The sequence below is a fragment of the Harmonia axyridis genome, chromosome 1 (assembly GCF_914767665.1).
Source record: "Harmonia axyridis chromosome 1, icHarAxyr1.1, whole genome shotgun sequence".
NCBI classification, from domain to species: domain Eukaryota; kingdom Metazoa; phylum Arthropoda; class Insecta; order Coleoptera; family Coccinellidae; genus Harmonia; species Harmonia axyridis.
The window spans coordinates 13,060,146-13,082,708 of NC_059501.1; the positions used below are offsets into that span (position 1 = coordinate 13,060,146).

At 32.1% G+C, this 22,563-nt stretch overlaps 1 protein-coding gene and 3 long non-coding RNA genes across 5 annotated transcripts in view; 1 reads left to right on the plus strand and 3 right to left on the minus strand.

Annotated features, from left to right (window-relative positions):
* Positions 1-1,582: 1,582 nt before the first annotated feature.
* On the minus strand, positions 1,583-11,747 carry LOC123670721. The gene is made up of 2 exons (XR_006745975.1): positions 11,391-11,747; positions 1,583-1,704 (listed from the first exon to the last, which is right to left on the minus strand). It is a non-coding gene; the product is annotated as an uncharacterized LOC123670721 (long non-coding RNA).
* Positions 5,639-7,809, minus strand: LOC123670719. The gene is made up of 2 exons (XR_006745973.1): positions 7,677-7,809; positions 5,639-5,778 (listed from the first exon to the last, which is right to left on the minus strand). It is a non-coding gene; the product is annotated as an uncharacterized LOC123670719 (long non-coding RNA).
* On the minus strand, positions 10,064-10,973 carry LOC123670720. Its single transcript, XR_006745974.1, has 2 exons — positions 10,820-10,973; positions 10,064-10,220 (listed from the first exon to the last, which is right to left on the minus strand). It is a non-coding gene; the product is annotated as an uncharacterized LOC123670720 (long non-coding RNA).
* Positions 11,748-14,319: 2,572 nt separating the features above from the next.
* Positions 14,320-22,563, plus strand: part of LOC123671391 (ubiquitin carboxyl-terminal hydrolase 34) — a 31,155-nt gene continuing 22,911 nt past the window's right edge. The window contains exons 1-18 of one of the 2 annotated variants that reach the window (XM_045605225.1): positions 14,320-14,521; positions 14,617-14,713; positions 15,452-15,912; positions 16,045-16,179; positions 16,241-16,512; positions 17,205-17,423; positions 17,629-17,805; positions 18,437-18,611; positions 18,662-18,746; positions 19,103-19,275; positions 19,355-19,444; positions 20,086-20,140; positions 20,192-20,320; positions 20,421-20,580; positions 21,132-21,278; positions 21,341-21,468; positions 21,643-21,891; positions 21,955-22,277. In XM_045605225.1, the coding sequence (XP_045461181.1) occupies positions 14,479-14,521; positions 14,617-14,713; positions 15,452-15,912; positions 16,045-16,179; positions 16,241-16,512; positions 17,205-17,423; positions 17,629-17,805; positions 18,437-18,611; positions 18,662-18,746; positions 19,103-19,275; positions 19,355-19,444; positions 20,086-20,140; positions 20,192-20,320; positions 20,421-20,580; positions 21,132-21,278; positions 21,341-21,468; positions 21,643-21,891; positions 21,955-22,277 (3,118 nt within the window). In that variant the 5' untranslated portion in view covers positions 14,320-14,478. The remainder of the gene's footprint in view (positions 14,522-14,616; positions 14,714-15,451; positions 15,913-16,044; positions 16,180-16,240; positions 16,513-17,204; positions 17,424-17,628; positions 17,806-18,436; positions 18,612-18,661; positions 18,747-19,102; positions 19,276-19,354; positions 19,445-20,085; positions 20,141-20,191; positions 20,321-20,420; positions 20,581-21,131; positions 21,279-21,340; positions 21,469-21,642; positions 21,892-21,954; positions 22,278-22,563) is intronic. The other variant, XM_045605226.1, reaches the window with a different exon arrangement.

Consider the following 22,563-nt stretch of genomic DNA (forward strand, 5'->3'; position numbering starts at 1 on the left):
TGTTCAATATTTCAGCCACTGGCAGTAACTTGTTTTCATATTGTTCTAAGTTTCGATAATTTTAATCATTTGGTATCTTTCCATTTTGTTACAATATTTGGAATTTTCTGGACGGAACAATGTCAGTCACAACCTTAAACTGCACAGTTTGGCGTTTCGATGAAAAACTAATGATGAGTCAATAATTCAAATGAGAATTATTTATGTGTTTCACACATAACCTACCATTCGATACCTATCGATTAAACACACAAACCATTGACAAAAACTAACGAAAGTTCAACAAACAATAACCATCAGCATGGCCCGCTCTAGAGGCTGGCAAAAATTTCTGAGAAATTCCTAGAAGAATGTATTGAATATTTTTTCAATTTCAATGAATTTCACACATAATTTTGCATTCCAATTTAAAATAATGGTTTATATCCATCATCCGATTGTTTTACTCAATCAGCTCAAAAAAAACAAATTTTTAAGTGATTCATAAATATCATCATCAAATAAATAAATTCTAAACTCAGCAGAAGAATCTATTTAAAGTTTTTTTGAGATGTCATTACACTAATAGCAATTACACATTATGATTCAAAACTTGGGAAGAATAATCATGGAGAATAATATCGTTCTTGCCAACTGTGATGAAAGAAAAATCAACAATTAATACTTTTTTTCAACGGGTTCTCAAACATCATGTTTTTCTATAAATATACAAGGTGTTTCACAGAGCATATTCGCCAAGCCGTCAAGGCGAGAATAGACATTAGGGCGTTATTATTTTCAAGATTTAAATTCCCAAACAGTGTATTTTCATAATAAATAAAAAAATTTCGACAAACGGCTTTTTTTCAATCGCTTCTTCACATATAAAATTTCTTTTGAGACACCTTGTATTTCCTTTTCCTCATTATTTTATAATGATATTATTTTATTTGAAATTCGGTATATGTATAAAAATGTATCTATCTAGCCAACTACATAACATACTGTTGCCACTTCGAATGATGAAATTCTCGATTTTGTTCCACTCTGAACTTCTCAGCAATATGAATTTCAGATTTTAAAGTATATTAGATAGAGTTCCTACAATATTAACGTTCTTTTGATTAAAAAGGACAATTTTTTTTATATACTTGCTATTTATGTTAGGTATCAAGGATTAACGTTCTTAAAATTTTCTAACTCAGACCCTGAAACGATACCAGCAGTGAGATACTTGTTGTTTAGGGGTTAGCAATAAGTAAATGAATGAATAAATCACACAGCACTGGTGAGTACATATAGACTACATTACAATAACATACAATATGAATACATTAAGAGAGCTTCAAAATCATACAAATGTATTCTATGTGTTAAGGTTTAATAATTGGCAATTCGACATTAGGTATGAAGTTAATACATTGTTTTCAACAAAAGGCATCAAGAGCTAAATAAATAAGAATAGGTACTTAAAGAATATAATTCAGCAATAACTCAATTCTTCTGAAGCCAAATAAATTATTTTCTGAATTGTTTTTGGAACGGTTATTAATATTATCAGCAATAATGAATCGAGAATGATAGGTAAGTAAAAAGGTCTGCAAATAATCAATTAGTTTATTAATCATTTTCATATACAACTTCCATGCGCAAATTATACTCTCGGCTCAAACGATGATTTTAATACGTGTTTTTCCTTCAGTTTCAGTTGGAGGAACTTCTCCGCTGAAAAAAGCAAAACAAAATATAAAAGTAGAAACAAACAACTAATTATCAGCAGTAATATCGAACAGAACATCGATAATTGTTCGAAAAAATTTATAACAGATATCGAAAGCTTGTTGCCTATATGAGCTGGATTTCTTTGAAAAATCCAATGAATTAGTCTGACTTGTTGTATTATGTAAAATTAGAAAATTTCATGATTTCTTCGTAATCAGCTCTTACGGTGAAGAACACTTGAATGCCTTTTTAAACTATCTGATACTAGGCACGCGAACATTCAATTCACCCTAAAAATTGAATCGACATTCAGTATGAAGAAATCCAACGTTGAGCTAGAATCTATGACCTAGAAACCTCTGAAGATGCTCGGAATTTTCCAATTGTGTTGTATAATTGTTGTTCAAGAATAAAGTTATCAAAAATCGAAAATAATAGCAATCAGTATTATATAAAATCCTATTTTAAAATATCCCAATCGTCTTTCCTAGACTCCTAGAGCAAAATTTCGATCCCTCATTACATTAAAATTTACCTTTTCAGTATTAGCGGAATTGTTTTTGATATCGTGATTTTTCTAATTTTCGCTTATAACTCGAAAACAAGAGGAGGTGGTCAAAATTAATACTAGGTACTCTTGTTAGTTTCTCAGAAAAAGAGAATGAGAACGGAATATTATATTTTGTCTATCTCTTCTGATTCAAAAGTTGTATGCACTGCTAAAACATTGATATTTGCCCACCCTGTACAAGTTAGATTTATATTTCAAGGTCACTTTAAGATCATTGCAGGATCAAGTTCAGAAAGTCAAAGGGTAGTAGAGGCCACAAGAAGTTTGAAGTACCTACTTGAATCTTCAACACGCATATTCATTTTGAGTTTCAGAGTATTTGTACTGTTATTGCAACTTTGGAAGCCCTAATACTCCATACTTCCTCAGCAGCGTATCAGTGCGATAAATCATAGGATAGGAAATTTTTTGGTTTTTGATATTGTTCATTTTTAAGCAAATCAAAGATTAGTTTCAAGAATTAGTCGGAGCCGCCAGAATTGCCTCAAATTTTTTATGAAATATATTTTGTATATTGATGCGATATGCAACTATTCAAAAACATACCTAATGGAATAATAATTTATCCGTTAATACTCACTTTTTTGAGCGATCTTTCCCCGAACGGATCAACCTAGAAATATTCAATTTTCAGGGCAGGATCAAAGACTAAATATGGTTGTTCGTAATTTTCCTTATAATTTCGTAACAAAATAGGTACTCGATCGATATTTCACTTCCAAATCTAAAATAACATTTTCAATCCTCGTGCTAAATTTCATGTTGATCACGTTAACACCCGATAAAATTCAAGAAGAATATCGAAAAAAAATCTAGATTTTTCAATGGGAATATATTCGACCGAGTTGAGATTTTGCTAACACATGAAGAATGGGAGTTTCAAACTTGATGGATAATTTCATCACAACCATCGAGAATTCAGTCAGAACATGGGAAAAATTTCGTGACAACAGATTTTATATGTGTAGTTATGGGCAATAATCAAATAATTTCAAGTTTTTTACAGAATTGTGAAATTTAATCGTAAGGTGATCTTTTCAGATATATTCCGCCCCTACAAGGTCAAAATCAGCCATAAAGATGATTCGAGCAGCCCAGTGGAATTCTGTGAAAATTTTAAAATAAGACGAGGGAAAACTCCGAGGTTTTCCCCGTGAAATATTTCCTGGGTAATGGATAAGTAGAAAACTTATAGAATGATCACCTAGATCACCAGATTTAACTTCACTTGATTATTTCTTGGGAACATTTGAAATTTGAGGTTTTTTCCTTCAGCTGGTCTAAAAGGTTACAATAATATTCAGAATTTATTGTTTCATCAGTTTTCAAGTAATCCACAAATAAAATTTATGTGATAACACCTTTTTGGCCGATTTCTGGACACAAACTCGATTTGGAGCCGAAGAATCAGGCTCATAGCACTCATTAGCTTCTTGTTTCGATTCAGGATCATGATGATGGACACAAGTCTCATTCATAGTGCTGAATCGAAGCATAAAATTCACTTGATTTTGTCGAAAAAGCTCTAAATGTTGATGAAAAAGTCTCATTCAAATCTGTTTGAAGGCAAAGAGTCCTCATACACTTTCAACATTCGTTCATGAATTTTCTTTGCATTTAAACCTTCCAAAAATTAAAATTCAACCACTGCAAAATACTCGATTTTTTAATTGTAAAAAATACTGTGACACGTCGATAGTAAATGGCTTGTAAACAAAGAATGAATTGGCAGATTAAAATCAAACTTCACACACATTCATATGAAGAGTGTACCAGCATAACAAAAAAAGGGTAGTAGCAAAACTTATTGAACAACCCTTGTAGAAACACTCGAATGTAGTAAAATTTCTCTCGATACTCTTAGGGTTGTTAGAAGTCTCTACCATTATTTGACAGCAGATAGTAGTCAGTTTGAACATTTACTGAAACATGATATTCATTCTAAGTAAAGTACTCTGAAACTTAAACTGATTCCAATTTGAACTAACAGTACAAACACTCTGAAACTAATATTATACGAGTTTGTAAGTTTTAGACATTCTAGCAGATTATACTTTTTCTGACCAGCATTATCATTTGAATTTCTGAACTTGAACTAACAGATACCTTGCAATTTAAATTCCAAATTTCATTTCAAAAAAGGTAGATTAAAAACAAAACGCACTGTAAAAAAGAGATTAGCAATAGGGCTATTGCCAACATAGAGTCTCTTTTCAAGCCTCTAGGAAAATTCCATTATGATTCAACAGAATCATTAAAAATTCAAGAATTCAAATATCAATTACATCCAAGAGAAGACTAAGAAGTTAAAAAATGAGGAATCTCGGTATAGTATCTGTTGTCATTGAAATATTAAGTTTTTTTAGATATTCTGCTTGAATTTTCTATGGATCTGAAACATGAAATATTGCACGAAGCTTGACATAATAATAATAACCTTCATTCAACAATTACAAAAAATAGTGTTTCACAATAAAATAAAATGAATGAACAAAGTTGACTGGTTATTTTCTTGTGTTGACTTTTTTCCCGAGAGATGGCGACATGGGCTTCGCATCTCTCAGAAGATCGGATTTGAAATCACGGAAATATTGTGAATTTCTATTCCACTATTCTTTTTTAATTTTCTATGGTTCTGACAATGTAATCATCTTAGAATTTTGCACGTAGCTGAAAAGTATTATTTCATATCTACATCCGAAATCTCAATTCAAATTTTGTAGTCACAGAAATATTGGGTACTTTTTCGATATTCTACTTGAATTTAATTTTGCACAAGGTCCACATTCTCATTCTACATCCGAATAAAGCTCGATCGAATTTGCAGTTTTGAGATTAACAAAAAAAAACAACATTTCGGAAAGACATTTTTACCCCCTATAATAGGATTTGGTCCATTAACGGTCTTAATATTCAGAATTCGAGATTTTCTGATTTGATACCCTCTGAGCCTCTAGATATCGGCAGTCAAGATCCGAACATACCCTGTAAATTTCAGATTTCTAGGTTCCTTTTTAATTTTCGAGTCAGACCTTATCGTTTGAGACCATGTTCGGTGCGAAATTTGAAAATTACAGACATTATGACGAAATATTAGGGTGATCAGTTCCGAGACCAGCTCTCAAAAAATTATCCAACAGATAAATTCAATTCTGATAAAATTCAGTATGGATGTTGGAACATAAGATGTTCTGTAGAAAATCCAGCTCTTTCGAATAGGTATACTGTGAACAAAATGCGGAACTTCTCAGGAAATAAGTTACTATTGTAGTGTTACACCTATTGGGAAAATAATTTTTGTCAATTTTTGATTCATACACATCTAAAAAGGAAATGTTCACAAGGGAATAAAAAATTTCTCGCAAATAATTGGAAAGATTTATTTTTAAAAGTAATGAACCAAAGCATTAGTCATAGTACCCAGTTATCAACGTCCCATGCGTGTTCTGATTAGAATTCTTGCTTTTCCATCAGGATCAGCAGTTGGAATGGCATCACTTGGATCCCTGAAGAAAAATTATGTATAATAATACAGAGAAAACACTACTCATATTTCGAATAATAATTGACTGTCTCATTATGAATAGATTCCTGAATACATTCTTTGTCAGAATAGTTTTTAAAGCCTTCTCTTTTATAGGTTCATTCCAAAGATCAGGATCTAGTGAAAAAATTTTAATTATTTGTGTTAATTTGGAAGTGTTATGTGTTAATTATGGGTTTCTTATTCAATTTTCTATTCGTGTCACTAATATGGATATGATAGAGAAATGTGTAACTTACCTGCAGTAAAAACAAAATAAAAATTACAAGAGGTTCAACGTTGACTCCATCGTGTGTACTGTTCGATATTTTATTTCTATTCCAATACGCTCTATTAGTGATGACGTCACACATCGCCATTGTAGTTCTCCTGTCAATGTTCGGAATCCAAACAAACAAATTGCCATTCAAATAAGTACGTTGTCGTTGAAGAAATTGGCTCATTTTGATAAATAAGATCATTTAAGGAACGATTTTACTTTTAATTGATAGACAGAAGGAACAAGATTAATGCCAGTAAGTTCGAACTTGAAGTTCAACTAATAAACACGGCTTTTTACAAAAATGTTATTATACAAGATTCAAGCTTACTGGTATGAACCCCGTTCCTTCTGTCTATCAATTAATACTGAAATCGTTCCTCAAATACTCTTATTTAGAAAAATGAGCCAATTCCTTCAACGACACCGTACTAATTTGAATGACAATTCATTTGTTTGGATTCCGAACACTGACAGGAGAACCAAAAATGGCGGTGTGTGACGTCACACTAATAGAGCGTATTCCCTAGGTAACGGAGACTCAGTGAACGACTGAGCTCAGATCATGAGTGAATTTGGAATATGGGTTGTGTTGGATGTAGGCTTTGTTACTGTACCCATCAGCCACCTTAGGCACAGCACTGTTAATTGTTTACCCAACAGCGAAATGGTATATTACCTCCGACTCAAATCCGAATTAGGAATTATAGTAAAATTTTTATACACAATTTGAAGCAAATTACTGTGGAATTCTACACAGTATTGAGTTGCTTCTTTATATAAAACAATAACTTAAACTGATAATTTGAATAAAAATCTTTCTTTCCTATGAAATATTTCCTTGAAAACTTAAAATAGCGCACAGAAAATTTCATTGATGAATCTGATCAACATTTTTTTAATTCTTTTTCATTTTAAAAATCAATAACAAATTATTCAATGAAATATAGATAATTGTCGTTGTTTCATCGAACAAATCGATAAGAAAACAATATAGAATTGATTCCTGAAAAATTTCTCATCAATAAGAAAATTTTGAACATATTATATTCAAGACATCTTTTTAGAGCACGTGTTATCTGAACTGAGTTCAGTTCTCTATTTTATAACATGTCTGTAATTTTCGATTATTAAACCTAGATTGATCTCAAACGTTCAGATAATTCTGAAATTTTAAATATACTCTTAACAAGACGAGTTAAAATATTGCATATTGATGAAAAATATTAATTTCAAGGTAGATGCAAAATTTCATATTGATCGCATCATCAGAACGATAAAAAACTTGAGTAGAATATCGAAAAGATATCCAATATCTGACTATATTTAAAGTTTGTAAATATAAAATCACCATTCATATGTTCCTGCCATATTTCAGGAGAATTTTGTCATCAGAACATACATTTTTTTTTGATTAACGCTTTCTCGAAAATCCTAGATTTTATAATTTTGTTTCAATGTGTGGATGAGGCTATCGATAATGTTGGTAATAAGTGTAATAGTTGTGTTATGTATTGTACTTGTATGAAATCGAGAATGTGATTCATTCAATTATTTTTATCATTTCCAACATAGAACTGAGGCATTCGATCAATACTTACGCATTCACAATGAAAAGAAGAGAAGAGAGAAAAGATATAAAAAGCCACAACAAGTATATACTCATTTTGATCTGTGATAATGACCGTAAATACAATTAAGAAACGTATGATTTCCTATATATATCGAACAAAATACCATAAAATTAGATCGTCAATTATATTATTTTTCCAGCCAATTAGAAAAAAAAGGTACCTACCTAATGCTATACTTTATGAAACATTAAAATTTGCTATTTATAATTACAATCTTGGACATTATATGTACAGCGGTTGTCCAAAAAAAAATGAGAAAACCCATCCTATGATGAAAAATCACCACTATACGATTTCTGGAATTGTAAGGGTACTAGAATCATCTGATTAATATATTTTGGATTTTTGTGAGATATTTTTTGATATATATCAAATTCCAAGCTTCGTGCAAAATTTCGTGTTGATAGCGAAATCAAGACCATAGATTTTTCAAGCAGAATATCGAATAAAATGAGGACTAAGCACTAATGACGTTAAGTCAGGAGCTTTTGAGCGCTTGTTCATTCATGCGCTAATTGTACCCCTAGAGACCAATTCTGTTAATTTACATATAATTCCAGAAGAAATGTCTTTTCACATATCAAAAAAGTATTTTTTATGCATGATACAAGACGGTTGTCTTGTACAAATCTCTTGTACTCTAAAAACCATTAGAGCAAACAAATTGTTCCGTTAGACTTCAAGGAAATCGAATTGACGTATACCATACTTATTTCGAAAAGTCAACTGTAGAGCTCATATCATACTGAAAAAATTTTTATATAGGAGTCATTTTCCGGACAACCATATATGCATCATGTATTCAAACATATCGCAAATAAATTTCTTGATGAACTATATCAAATTTTATATTAGATTCAATGTTATCGGAATACGATTAATTCAATAAATGAGTTTTAATGGTCATCTATAAAATATACACTCATTTCATTATTGATAACGGTTATTGTTTTCCCATTTTATTTTGCTTCCAAATCTGGATCGGTATGAAAAAAGTTTTTTGTCGTTTCTAAACTATGCATTTCAGGCTATGCTGAACAGCTTCGATTTCGTCTTTGTCGGTCTGTGTGTTGATAAATCCTGATTGAATCTTCTACAATTCGTAGAGACTCTGTCTACCCGAGAGATGGCGTTATGGGTGTCGCGCCAAACTCTACTACGGCCCCGGCATGTGCATGAGGATCACCGCTTTGCAGCAGAGTCACCTCTCCACGATAGTGTGAGAAGGTGTCTTAGGCAGAGATCGCTGAATTGGCTAACTGGACAGTCCAACAGCGATCTCGGGACGAAACAGGCATAACCCTCAGGCAGAAGGCGCATCTACATAAATTCTAACCAAATTCAATGGAATTTAAATGGTCCTATACAAATTTCAACTCTTCCGTACATATACAGAGTGATTCTCCGCGATGGCCTATTAGACGTTCATGGAAAACTAATCATAATTTTCTTCTGAAAATTTGCATATGGGGGTTGGAGATAATGATCTTTCTCCCTAAAGTATTTTCAAACCTCTACAACTTCAGGTTATACCGGAAACAAACTACAACTACAATAATATTGAATCATAAGATAGCTTATTTAATGACAATTCAAGCAATATAACTTAAATATAAAATCAACGGTTTACGAGTTGATGAGATTCGTATGAAAAAAATTGTTGCGACGAGGACTTTTTAAATATTTCTGCAGAAAAAGTTAGTTTTTTCGAAAAAATCTTTTTCATTTTCAATTGTGCCAATAAATAGTATTTCTAGACCGTTTGCAGTTTGGAGCAAAAATGTACAGGGTGTTTGTAAGAAGATCATGAACTTCGACAACTCAAATTCATCAAAAAGATTCTCAAATTACAACCTATATTTTTTATTGGTTCAGTTAATTTTACGTAAAAAAGAGGAGGGCGGTTACTTAAGCAAAACCTATGCCTAAAATCAAAACTTCAAGATTTATCTGAAAGGAGTATAGTCTGAGACTTCCAGAAAATCTAGAAAGAAACTAAAAGTCGATGTATTGATTACTAAATTTAACATTTCCTCAATTATAATAAATTTTTCATAGGGATTGTTGAGAATTCATGCGATCTTGCATTGAAATTAAGTCATTTCCAACAAATGGAGCATTTGAAGAATGTATCTTCAATTTGGCATAGAAACAATTGTAATTGTCAGAAAATTGCAAATGAGTACATTTGCAATTTTCTGACAATTACTCGGACAACGAACTTCAGCAAAGTTTTAAGTGGCCGAGTTTGTTGCCGGTGAATGTAGAAACATGCCATGGTGAGAGTTCTGAACTACTTTCAAGCCAAGATTTTGAAATAAGGTCACATTGAAAAACAAATCAAACAGTGGAAATACAAGAAAAGTTATTTATTTTACTGGTAGGTGAACAATAATACATATAAACACCCAAAGATCTTACATTTATTTTTTTAACATATTGGCAATGTGATGCGGTGGAAGTTGTAATCTATGCTGATATGGTCTCTTGTAGTGAATAGTTTGCTGTGATCTGGAATTTGAGAAGATAAATATTAGATTTACTATTGATTCATAGAAGTGTGTTTACTTATACCTGTAAAACTTTCAGACAAAACGCGAGATTTTTCAGATTTTTACCTATTTGATTTCTATTTCAGATGGCGCATACATCGTTTATATTTGACATTTCTCTCGATTCTCAGCTCTCGTGACCTTTGAATATAGAACAATAAAATTTTATATTCTATGCTCTTAACAATATTCTGTACTCTATCATTGTATTCCATTCATTTTATTGAAAATTCGATAGGAACTGAATCGTTATTTATTTTAAAAGTTTGTAAAGTCTAAAATCATTATTTCATCTTAAACGGCGCCAGGCAGATAGCGGGAATTCGAAAATTTCTGAAGAGCGCCACCTTACAGAACTCTGGTGAAGCAGATCACCAAAGCAAAAGGTGGATATCTCAAAAAGTCTGAAACAAAATCGAATCAGTGAACACACCAGGGATTCTATGCATCTTACTATTGATTTTTGAATGACAGCAGGTACCTATCTAGTCTCTTTGTTTCATATCTGATTTAATCACATTTACAGGTTATTTGGTTTAAAAAAAAATCATCACTCACCGTATTCCTGTCTGTAAAAGCATAAACATGATCATAAAAACACTCAAATAGGAAAATAAGTTTTCCATGATTTTTGGTTTAGGAATATTCTTCTTCTATTCGGAATTGTATTGAATCTTTCCGAACTTTATATCTTCAGAAAGGAAATGCATTATGCCTCTATTTAAATATAGGTAATTTCAATATAAACTCAATTCAAGATCTCATAAATATAATTCGTGAAAATGGGACCACAACACAATTACCTCCAAAGCCAATAAAAATACATTCGGAAATATCAAATTGAATTATAGTATTTTTTAATAGTTTTTTATGCAGTGGCGCATGCAGAGATAAAGTGGATTATGGTAAAATATTCAGAATCGTTTCAACTAAATTCTATTGAAGATATTACTATATTTTACATCATACCTGGGCCTGGGATACCAATCGGATGTAGGTAATAAGATTACAAGCCATATAATAATGACAAAAATTTTCTCTTTCTAGTTTGTGCGAAATAGTTGTTCTATTATTTTTGGTACAAATAGATGTTAATGTGGAAGATTTTTTCCTGGAGGATAATAATTACCTCCAGTGCCCTCGCTTTGATCGGCCCCATAATGAAGACTACAATAAAAATTGCTGAATAATACATTAACTCGAAATCAATTACTTCATCCATTGTTTCTTTAGGTAGGGCATTTTATACCATTTAGTAAATAGGACAGATTTTTATTTTTTTTCCGGAACCTTAGAATATAAAATACTAGGAAGGAGCATACCGTCCTAATGGTTTGCATATGGCCGCCCCATGTTTTCTGTAGGCAGTGGCGTAGTAGGATAAAAACTGCATTCTTCGAAAAATAATACATTTCGGTGAAAATTAATAATTATTTCAATAGAAAATGTAGCTGAGAGCTAGCATAATAAGAAGTAAATTGAACTGTACCGAATAGGTATTGAACAAATATGTTCAATTGTATATCATATTTATTTATAACACAGAACAGTTTTGAATTGAAATAATTAATAATAATATTATGAAATTGAATAAGTACAAAAGTCCTCGGCAGTTATGTATAAATAATATAATATATAATATAATGATGAATAACTCTGGTCGATATGAGTTCATATTAATTTAAAAGTTTTTTCTTATTCACAATCTTCTACCGTATGGCTTGTTGACTATAATTGACTTATATCCTATTGATAACTTCCATGATTCGTTAAAACACACCACCTCAAAGACTAAAGAAGCTAAATCCATACAATCATCATACCAGCCACTCCCAAAATCAACATAGAAGTAATATTAGGGGCCAACGTACCCCATATCTTGAGACATGATTTCCGTTGACCAGTTTTAACAAGAAATTTCGCGTTATGCTCCTTCTTAATATTCTCGTTATAGGCGAATCAACATAAGCGCTACGCTACCTGGTGACAATCAGAGTAACTGAAAATGTTGACATGGTTCTTGCCTCAGAGGTAGTCACTAGTCAGTCCTTTTCATTCCTCTGAGGTTCTTGCATTCTGCTTTGTTTTTGTGTGATATTCTACAAATATTTATATATTTTTTAAATCATTTTAATAGTTATGAGTCGTTCGAATCGCTATTGTTCAGTTCCTCAGTGTTCTTCCTGGGCAAAAAAAAGTTCAAATATCAAGTTCCATGCTTTCCCTCAAACTGGTAATAAATATCGTGTTTGGGTGGAAGGGAAATTGGGGATTAAAGTGCTGATGGATCGACAAAAAGCTTGGCAACTGAAACTCAAAATCGATAAACCAGGGACAAGAAATATGAAAGTATGTTCCCTGCATTTTATCGATTATGATTATTTTTATCGAGGTAAGCACTGATACCACATGAAATTTTAGATTATATTTATGGGGATAATAATCGTTTACAGATTCCAGTTCCACTCAGAAAAAATGTTTGAAAAAGACTGCTGTGCCTTCCAGAAATCTTCCTGTTGGATCTACTACCACAAAGGAAGAACCTGAATGTTCTAGTAGTAGATCTGAAAGATTGAAACAAAGAAATATCAACAAAGAAAAACTTGTTGCTGAAGAATGCTCTTGTGAAGAAATCGAACCTGCTCTACAATCTAGCAATCTACTTCCCAAGATGAAATCGAAGCTGCACAAGGTCTATTACAGCTTCTTCAGGGTCAGCCTGATTAAAATGGGCCTAAAACTTTCAAGGATTTCGAAGTGTAAGTGAATACTCCTAAAGTATCTTCTTTGTGTGTCCTGATAACAACAGATAGTGCTCTAAACAGTTTTACTGGTCTCAATAATATGAAACTATTAGATACAATAGTAGAAGCAGTACAATCTATTTACAGTGATCAAAGATCACATCGTTAAACAATCAAGCAGAGTATTGTTTTAGTTTTAACAAAATTGAAATGTGACATAATCTGTTTTATTTGGCATTTCACAAGAATTGTCCCAAAGATACATTGTCTTCAAATATAAGGTACCTTCACACAATATTGGAAAAATTCCTCAGAAATATTTGGACATGTACTCTGAAATTCTATATATTTTTTTTTCAGGGCACACTGATGATTCTTCTCTATCACATTTTAATTATTTTAGAATAATCGTATAATATGCAGAATATATTTTCAAAATAAATTCATTTCATGAGTGAAATATTTTCAATTGAATTCTCATTATTTTTGATGATTCATTAGTCAAGTAATAATATAATTGGATAAATAGGTATCAATATGAGTAGTTTTAAGTAACCTAGTTATATAAATTTATTTTCAGAAACATCTCATGTAAATTGAGTTATCTCTTAATAAATAAATAAAGATGGATATGCGACTTTCTGTAGTATTCCTAAAAATATTCAATACCTTAGCATTTGTAATATTTTGTTGAGACTGCATAATTGAAGGGTAACGTGAAATGATCAATTCGGATAAGTAAAAAAACCTTTCAACTAAAGTTTATTAGTCATGCAAATTACATGTAACATTTTTATTATGTGACCAGCATTTAAAACTTCTTCACCTTCATAAACACTTCTAGAAGTGTTTGTGCCTTTAAAATACCCCAAGTATTCTACTAAACTCAGTCTTGCCATTTGGACCTAAAAAGGGTACTATTAGAATCCTGTAGTATAATAATGTTGATTGAACCGTTCACGTATTATATGCATACGATTGTTATTCGTCATTTTTCGAAGTCTTCCATCCTTGTATAACTTTCAATATCACTACACTGAACTGAAACAAATGATGATACCTACCGCCTTTACCTAAAATGAGAATATTATATACACTGTAACACACTTCTAATACAACAAAACACTCCAATGTCAACATTTATAGTTCTACGTCTGCTCACCTTGGCGCTGCATTCTTATTTTCAGACGCCTATACTCCTTCTTGATACTCCTTCTATATTCGAAGTTCGGAACACATCCCCCTGTAGGCCAAAATGTGTTGAATCAATCGAACTAACTTGACCACTGATAAATGTCATCCTGTTGTCATTGTCTAGGAGTTTTCAATTCAAAATGGTGGATGTTTAGCTTATATGTCATTAATTGTTACCATCTGATTGTTTCAATTTGAAAGAAAACATCTATAATTGGAGCGTTAAATTGTGAATGAAAATCAAGAAGGGATATGTAATAATAAAATTATAGCGAAATCATGTGTGATACATGTTCAGATTTTATACAGCTTCTTGTTTCTTGTAAGTTTTCTGTAGTTTAAAGGACCTTACATTGAATTATTTCATGTTTGGTATCGTCGAAATTACTTTATTCTCTTATAAATTATTTCTTTCAGATGAAACAAAAGTCTGTAGAGAAGCCAATGAGCTTCCACTCTTGTGTTCTAAAGATATAGAAGTAGTTAATTCATATGTTCAGGCTTGGACCACAAGGTAACTATATTTTTTAACTCCTTATACAATTTAAGCATGTCACTTCTTATCATGTAGAATTTTTCTTATTACTACTGAATTATCAGTCAAGGAGTACACTCAAAATCAGTTCAATTCCAGCTTTAATTCCAGAGAATGTCTCATATTTATTTCAATTAAATCCTCAAACAAAATAGAGAAAAGTACTTCACTATTGTAAATAAAACCATAATATCACATGAAAAAGTTTCTTTGTGATTAATTGACATGAATATTGTAACACAATGATGTAGAAAACGATCTAAATTCTAGGGTTTCCTAATTGACATAAAAACCAGATGATCTTATTGATATACTTCTCTTACCCAAATGTAATTTCAAATTCAATAAAGTACTACTTTCATTTTCGAAAAAAATAGTAATATACCCAGTGAATATTATTGTAACATAATATTTCTTTTTCAGTCCTCCTTATTATGATTCTTTTTTCAAAATATAATTATATACAGTAGTGATTTTCATCTTCATTCACATGGTTGAAAAAATTAACAATATGTTTTCTAAAATATGTTTATTATTGATTATTATTCCTTATACTTCTCACAATTTGAGTAGAGTTATCTTCTGTATTAATTTATTATTATATATCTAGACATCCGCTTCATTGTAACAACTCAAATTCCCCTTAAGATGTGTCAATATTGCTATGCTATTTATTATGTGATTTTCTCTTTCAATTCACATTCCCTTATTTTACAGACAATGCATGTGTTGCTATAGAGATCAAAAAAATCTAGAAAGGTTCAGCTACGTAACTCAAGGTTTGATATTTCAAGCAGTATGTTGTTGCAAATCCCTAGCAGAGAAAGGTTCAGAAGCAACTACTACAAAGCAAGAGATAGAGGAAAAAGCAAAAGAGGAGGAAATTCAAGAGACGGACATATTATTGAATTTGATTTCCAAAATTTTCCTTCTTAATTTTCCACTTTATGTAGCTTATAAACATACTATCCAAACAAAGATCGATGAAATCACACAGCAGGAACTACAAAATCTTAACCTGTTCTGTGATATGCATGATTCTGAAATTCCCATATATCTCTTGAAGAATGTGAGCTGGTTTTGTAAGATTGGTGGTCTTTTAGCTATGACAAGTTGTTTTACAATGTTAACACCAGATCTACTACCAGTAACCACCGCACATGCAATGATTTCAGTGGGTAAGTGAGAATTTAGAACATTTGATAAATAACTTTTAAGGGTTTGAAAAATAATAATAACTTAAATCTCTAACTGAAAAAGCTTTGTCAGGAGAAAAATTGCATTTCTAAATATTTATTATATTTTTTCAGTCTGCAACTTGAAGCTCTGGTTAAATTATAAAAGTATGGTCACTATGCTTGTGCCCTTACGATCCTGTGTGTTGCGTTATATGTGTAAATTGTCTGATCGTGATTTGAGAACACCTACTATAAAAAGTATGGCAGGTAGGTTATTTTCAATGAGAGGATTTGCTTATAGTATTCATACTTCATTTTTATTTTTAAGATTTTATGTGGAATGCTATCAAAGACCCACTTGACACACCGGTAGCTTTTGATGTGGACGGTTTGGATTTAGCATTCAAATATTTTACTTCAAGTACTTTGACTATGAGATTAGCAGGGATAACCCAAATAAATAACCAAATTGGTGTGTTAGCTGAGATTTGTGCAGGAGAAGCTATGCCTGAAGCTGAGGCGGCACCCAGGCATATGGCAGATTGGCTTATAGCAAACAACATCATCTCCCACTTATTCGGCCCAAATTTACATGTTGAGGTATTTCAGATCATTCATTTTGATTAAAAAATTAACATTATCCCCCACAAGCTGGGTCCTATTACCTTTACATATTTAGGTATGTTCCCACATTGAACTCTATTTGATCAAGACTATTTTAAAATGTATTAATGTTTAGTTGGTTCAATCCAACCGTTCCGCAGTGGCGGAGGCCCAACACAATAATAAGTTTCATAAGAGTTTATAAGACACTTCTTATAAACTCAGAAACACCTGTGGTCATACTTCTGATGAGATAATCAATATTCACTTGTGGTATCTCGGCTATTTGTGTCGAAGTGCTGCTAGAGTCTGTGAAGGATGGGATAAGTAGTAATATTCCCATAATATCCCTGACGTGTTCAATGGGTGAAAGATCAGGAGATCATGCGAATATTCACACTTTATTAATGGCATTTTGTTGCACCGTTCAGAAGTGCAAGCCAAGAACGCAATTCAATAATAATATGGCTGCAAACAAACACAAACTTGGATAATATCATTTCGTTGGACTACCTTATAAAAATGTATGAGACAATCCAACGAACTGTCATTAAGTTAATTGAAAACAATATTTTTATTTTATTTTATATTTTATTTATTTACTGCCAAATACTGAATATCTTCAACAAAACAACGTATATTGTTATTTTACTAACAGTTTCTACTCCTTAAACCATTTTATTTTGTAGGTGATTAAGCAAAGTCATATTATTCTCAACTTTCTGGCTATGGAAGGTAGGATAACATGTGCCCATATGGATGTCATATGGGCAGCTGCTCAACTGAAACATTGTGCAAAACCAGTGCATGATCTGTTGCCTGGTTTAGTGAAACATTTATCAGCTGCACCAACGCTTCACCTTTATAATCTTTTGACAAAATTGGAACCGAAAGAACACACTGAACAGGTAAACCTTATTTCTTTGTAACGAAAGATATTATTATTTCTGAAAGAGGAAATGTTGTACATCAATTTTTTTTTTTTTCAAATATTCAATAATTATAGTGGGCATATAAATTTTGGAATGTATTATGAATTTTTTTTCTTCAAATCTTTTGTGAAAAACTGATAGATGGACACTGAAATTTCAAATTTTCAAATTTCAAATGCAGACGCTGTTCCTCGCTTCTGTCTTAATCAAGGCTGTTTGGACTCGAGGGGGAACAACTGTACCTGAAGGTGGTCTCATTAATTTAGCAGCAGAGAATGCGGGTATCGCTTCATACAAGTGCGCAACTTCATCTGAGAATAGTGTGAGCTTGGATGGCAGCAATTCTGAGGAAGAGCATGTAAGTAATTTCCGGGATATGTTAAAATACCTCTATAATTCAGAATAAATATGGTATATTTTTTTATCCAGATTATTTCAGTATTCAAATTTAAAATTCTGAATAACTTTAGTTATGTGTATGTATTAATTTTTTCTGCCTGTATGTCTAATTTCAATGAATTTAGGCTTGAATTAGAACTTCTCGGAAGATAATAGAGGTTCCAAGACCAAAAATAATGTTTTGTGGTGAGCTACTTTTTTAGAAGCGAAGAACAAGGAGGTGTGGTGCTCACTCTTTAGAAGAGTCTTTTCCATGGTATCCAATTTAAGCTTCACACTTACATAAAAGAACCACTTTTATTCTTTTCTACTTTTTTACTTTGCAATTTAGGCAAAGTACTATTTATTGTTTTCCCATTTACAAAATAGTAAATCAGTATCTCTAAATCAGAACATTTTTTGCTTTACCGGTCACAAGCAAACTTGTTAAGGTACCTGCATATTTGGAAATCGCTTCAAAATTTTCCCTGTATAGAAACCTTTCATTACTGAAGATAAAATATGAAATGTCAATAAAAAATTCTTATTTCATTGGAATTGACGTTTTAAATGTATTAACTGCTAAATAAAAATGAGATTATTGATTTTAGGCTGATAGTACAGGTCAGTCAGAAAGTCATAAGTCGGATAGTGAATACTTAGGTGGCGTTGATATTGAAGATGATACCCCTGATGGTACAGCTCCTCCTCCATGTAAAATTCCTAGGAAGCACTTGAGAAGAAGGCCCCGTTGTATCGCAAGCAGTTCTGATCCTGAATTAGATGGTTGGTTGAATTAACAAATAAATTGACAGATGTGATAGAACATTTTTCAGGTATACCTATCAAACGGGGAATTTCAGAGAAGACAAAAAAGTCTTTAGTGGCAAAAGCAAAGAGTCACAAAAGGCAAAAAGAACTGTAAGTAAATTTGCTCTCGATATTATATATTGCATCTTTATAAAGGGTCCTGCAACAGTGGCGCGGTCATATCTCTAGTTGGAGAAAAAAGAAGAATCTTTTTTTATAAAGTTACCATGCTTGAGTACTATGTAATGAAAATATTACACAGGGTTTTCAGTTTTCCTTTTCAATGGGAGGCCTGCAGAGGAAAAACTGAACACCCTGTGTGACTTGATATTTTTCTTATGACATAGTGCTCACGCACTTAGGATACCTCATAAAAAAATTAGATTCCTAACTAGCGATAAGGAACACCTCTCCACTATGGCAGGACCCTATGTATTTTACATCTACATATAACGGAAATATTATAGGGCAGTGAGAAAAAAGTTGATGTCTGCTTTGAACATTGTGATCCCAGAACCTCTAAATCATATAAGTGCAGGTCGGAGTAGCAGCTCTCAAGAAGAAGGAGATGAGGATGAATCTATCAAACTAAGGAAACGTCGGAAAATATTGAGGAAAACGCGTGTCAAAAAACAGAAAGGTAGATAAATATTCATAGAAATTATACCTTTTTCTCTATAAATATTAAAGTTTGAAATATATTAAATCACTACTTTCAGGTTTGCCAGACAAAAATAATTGTAGAAGCCAAACTTGCGAGGAACATCCCATTCGTCCGAATCCATCAAGTAATCTGACTTCACTACAAGGTGAGTTCATTAAAAATGCACTCAATTCTTTCTAAATTTTATTTTTCCTTTTCAAAAAATTGATTCCACTTCAATTATATTGTCGAAGGTGATGATTTACTATTCTCTCAATAATTATCTAACCTGAAGGTGCGTTTTGTCCTATAAATTCAATCAGGATAGAAGAGCATTAATATCTTAGCACAATAAATAGCACGGAAATAGTTTCAAAGTTTCCCGACAGGTATGATCTTTAAAGAATTCCACTGTTTCAGTTTTTTAATAAATGAAAGATTTCTGCATGCTCTTAATGCAGCGAAAGATATCGTTGAGAAATAATCGAAAAATTATAAAATCTTTTCTCAACATTTCGCCTATTAACAAACTCTAGATATGAATATACCTTTCAAATTTCCAGTTTCTAGTTATTCTGTTCGAGATTGATAGTGTTTACGAACGAACAAAATCGATTTTGACTTTGAATTCTTCATCGGAACCCAATCGGCTCAAAATTCGGGAATAACAAACTCTCAAAAAGTATGTGATCAAAATGACCTGAAACAACATAATAATATAAGGAAGTTATATAATTTATAAAATTTAAAATAGCAATTTATTTGCTTATTATCTGCTTCTGAAGCTTATTCCATATTCTCTTTCAGAAAAGCCAACTAGAATATCAGACATAATGAATGAAATCGAAGATATCATGGAGTCGTAAGTTTTATTGCTCATTTTAAGTTGAAATTTAATTTTTGTCAATCGTAGAAGCCTCAAATCTCCACAATATATAGATGACAGCTCTTCTTGCAGTGAAATGGGCAAAGAAGCTGTTATGATGATGGAAAACCGCAATGCTAATATAGATCCAGATTATTTTACTGTGGGTTCCAAAAGGTATGTGACTTACTTCTATCCCATTTGATGTGCGTTCAAAGCACTCATACTATACGAAGATATGAAATTAATGTACAATATATTGGTTCGCAATTTTTAGGCATATTCTTGAAATGTTGAGTGGAGAAGAAGCTGAAATGGAAGGAGATAATGATGGTAGTTATTCTTCTCGCATGAGTAACAAGAGTGAGAAGAACATGGCTGATTTCGATGGTGAAGACTCTGGTTGTGAAGAAGAATTAGTTCAGCTTGCGGTTCATGTAAGATTATCTCTTTTATATCATAATAATTAACAGATAGGGTAATGAGAAACCAGCAGTGTATTCTAGATGAGTTTAATTTTCATTCATACAGGGTGTTCCATATTTTTGAATAGGTAAGAAATATCGAGTGTTGGTTAGTTTGAAAGTTATTTATGTTTTGTGCACAACCAAGTTAAAATTTTCAAATCGGTTCACTATTCACGAAATAATGTGATATTGAACTTACTGTCAAAAGGTGATAGTAAACAGACAGTTGAATCGTTCAAACTCAAGAACCAATGAGTTTTGAAGAATCCAAAAATAATTTTCGAGTTCTGTATTAGGGGAAAAGAATTCTTATGACAACAAATCAGAGGGTTGATGCCACCTTCATAGGGGTGGAAAATCGTCCCCCTCAAAACAAAAGTCGACCTGTTTTTTTAAATCTTCAAAAATTCTTTGATTCCGAGTTCTGGAGGGGGGTTAAATTTTCGTTGGGACACCCTGTATGAATTTATTTCTATATCTACAACAATGATACTTGACAAGTGAATCTTTTTGACATACAGGTTCAAATGAAAGCAATGTCTAGTCAGTCAACTCCCGATAAGTCGCCAGTAATTCCAGATGCGTGTTTGTCGTCTAATTTTAAAGCAGACAATGTTTGCTTGCCTGGGAACACTTTACTTTGGGATCTTCTGCAAGATGATAAAATTGTAAGTTACCTAAGTGATGTTAGATGTACATCAAGTGTAAAATAATATCATTATCTTTCAAGGGACAACTAGGTGAAGGATTAGCATTGGAAGCAGAGAAAACACTATGCAACTTGATTTGTTACACTCCAGATAAAGATATCCGTATGAAATTCATTGAAGGATGCCTGAAGAACCTGGAGAATCATAGGTAAATATTGTGAAATAAAAGTTAATATAACTGTTAAAAATAATTACTATTTTTGCTTTGATGCTAAAAATATCTCAACTGATTTTATTAGGAAAGTTGCCGAATTAACTGAAGTTATTTTCATTGTATTTTTATTCTTCACATTTTTTCACTAATTGTTCTTTTTTATTTTAGCTCAGTTGTGGTATCTCTGAGAATGCTACCTAAGTTACTTACTTCATTTAGAGGTATGGATATGCATAATGTAACTCATTGGGCAGAGAAGCAACATCACATGATGAAGCATTTTTTCAATGACTTAAAAGTATACACAGCTAATCCATTGAATCATTTGCCCTTGTATTCACATCTGATGCAAATTCAAGTCAGACTTCATTTTTTGTCCGCTGTTTTCTCACCTGTTGTGTCTCCGAGCTCATTTAAGTGAGTATCACATTGATATCAATGACTTCGGCGAAAATAAAATATCTTTTTCTTTTTTCTCAGACTTAGTATTGAACAGGTTGACACTTTGTGGGAATGCCTTGCCCATGATTCTGAATGTTCCGACGAACTCTTTAGTTGGCTGTTATCTCAGACGAAGACGAATGAGCTTCATGCTTTAAGAGTTGACGCTTTGAGACGGTTATATATTCATCATCTACCGAGTTTACCACTTGAAAAATACAGCATGATATGTTTAAGCCTTTTCCAACATCTGTGCAGCCTGAATAATTATTTAATGGTTAAAGGGGGCGACACCTCGAAAAATGGTCACAACGTAGGTATGGATCATATGTGGAAGATTGCTTTGAGGGCTACAAATACAGGTGAGAGAAATCATAAATTTCATTTATTTATTCTACATACGCTAAACACGATTGGTTTCTGAAAAATTGATCAACACAAATGTTAACTAAACGATTGTCAAATCCATTGTCAACTGTGTTGCGCAAATTTAGCAAAACTTTGCTCTTATCAACCTCTCAGAGAGTCAACGTAAAGTAGTGAAAGCTTTATTATCATTTTTGGTTTGAAATTTCCAATTGTAAAATGCTTTTTTGTGGGACACCCAGTATAATAAATTATTGCATCAATGATGGTTTTCATAAATTT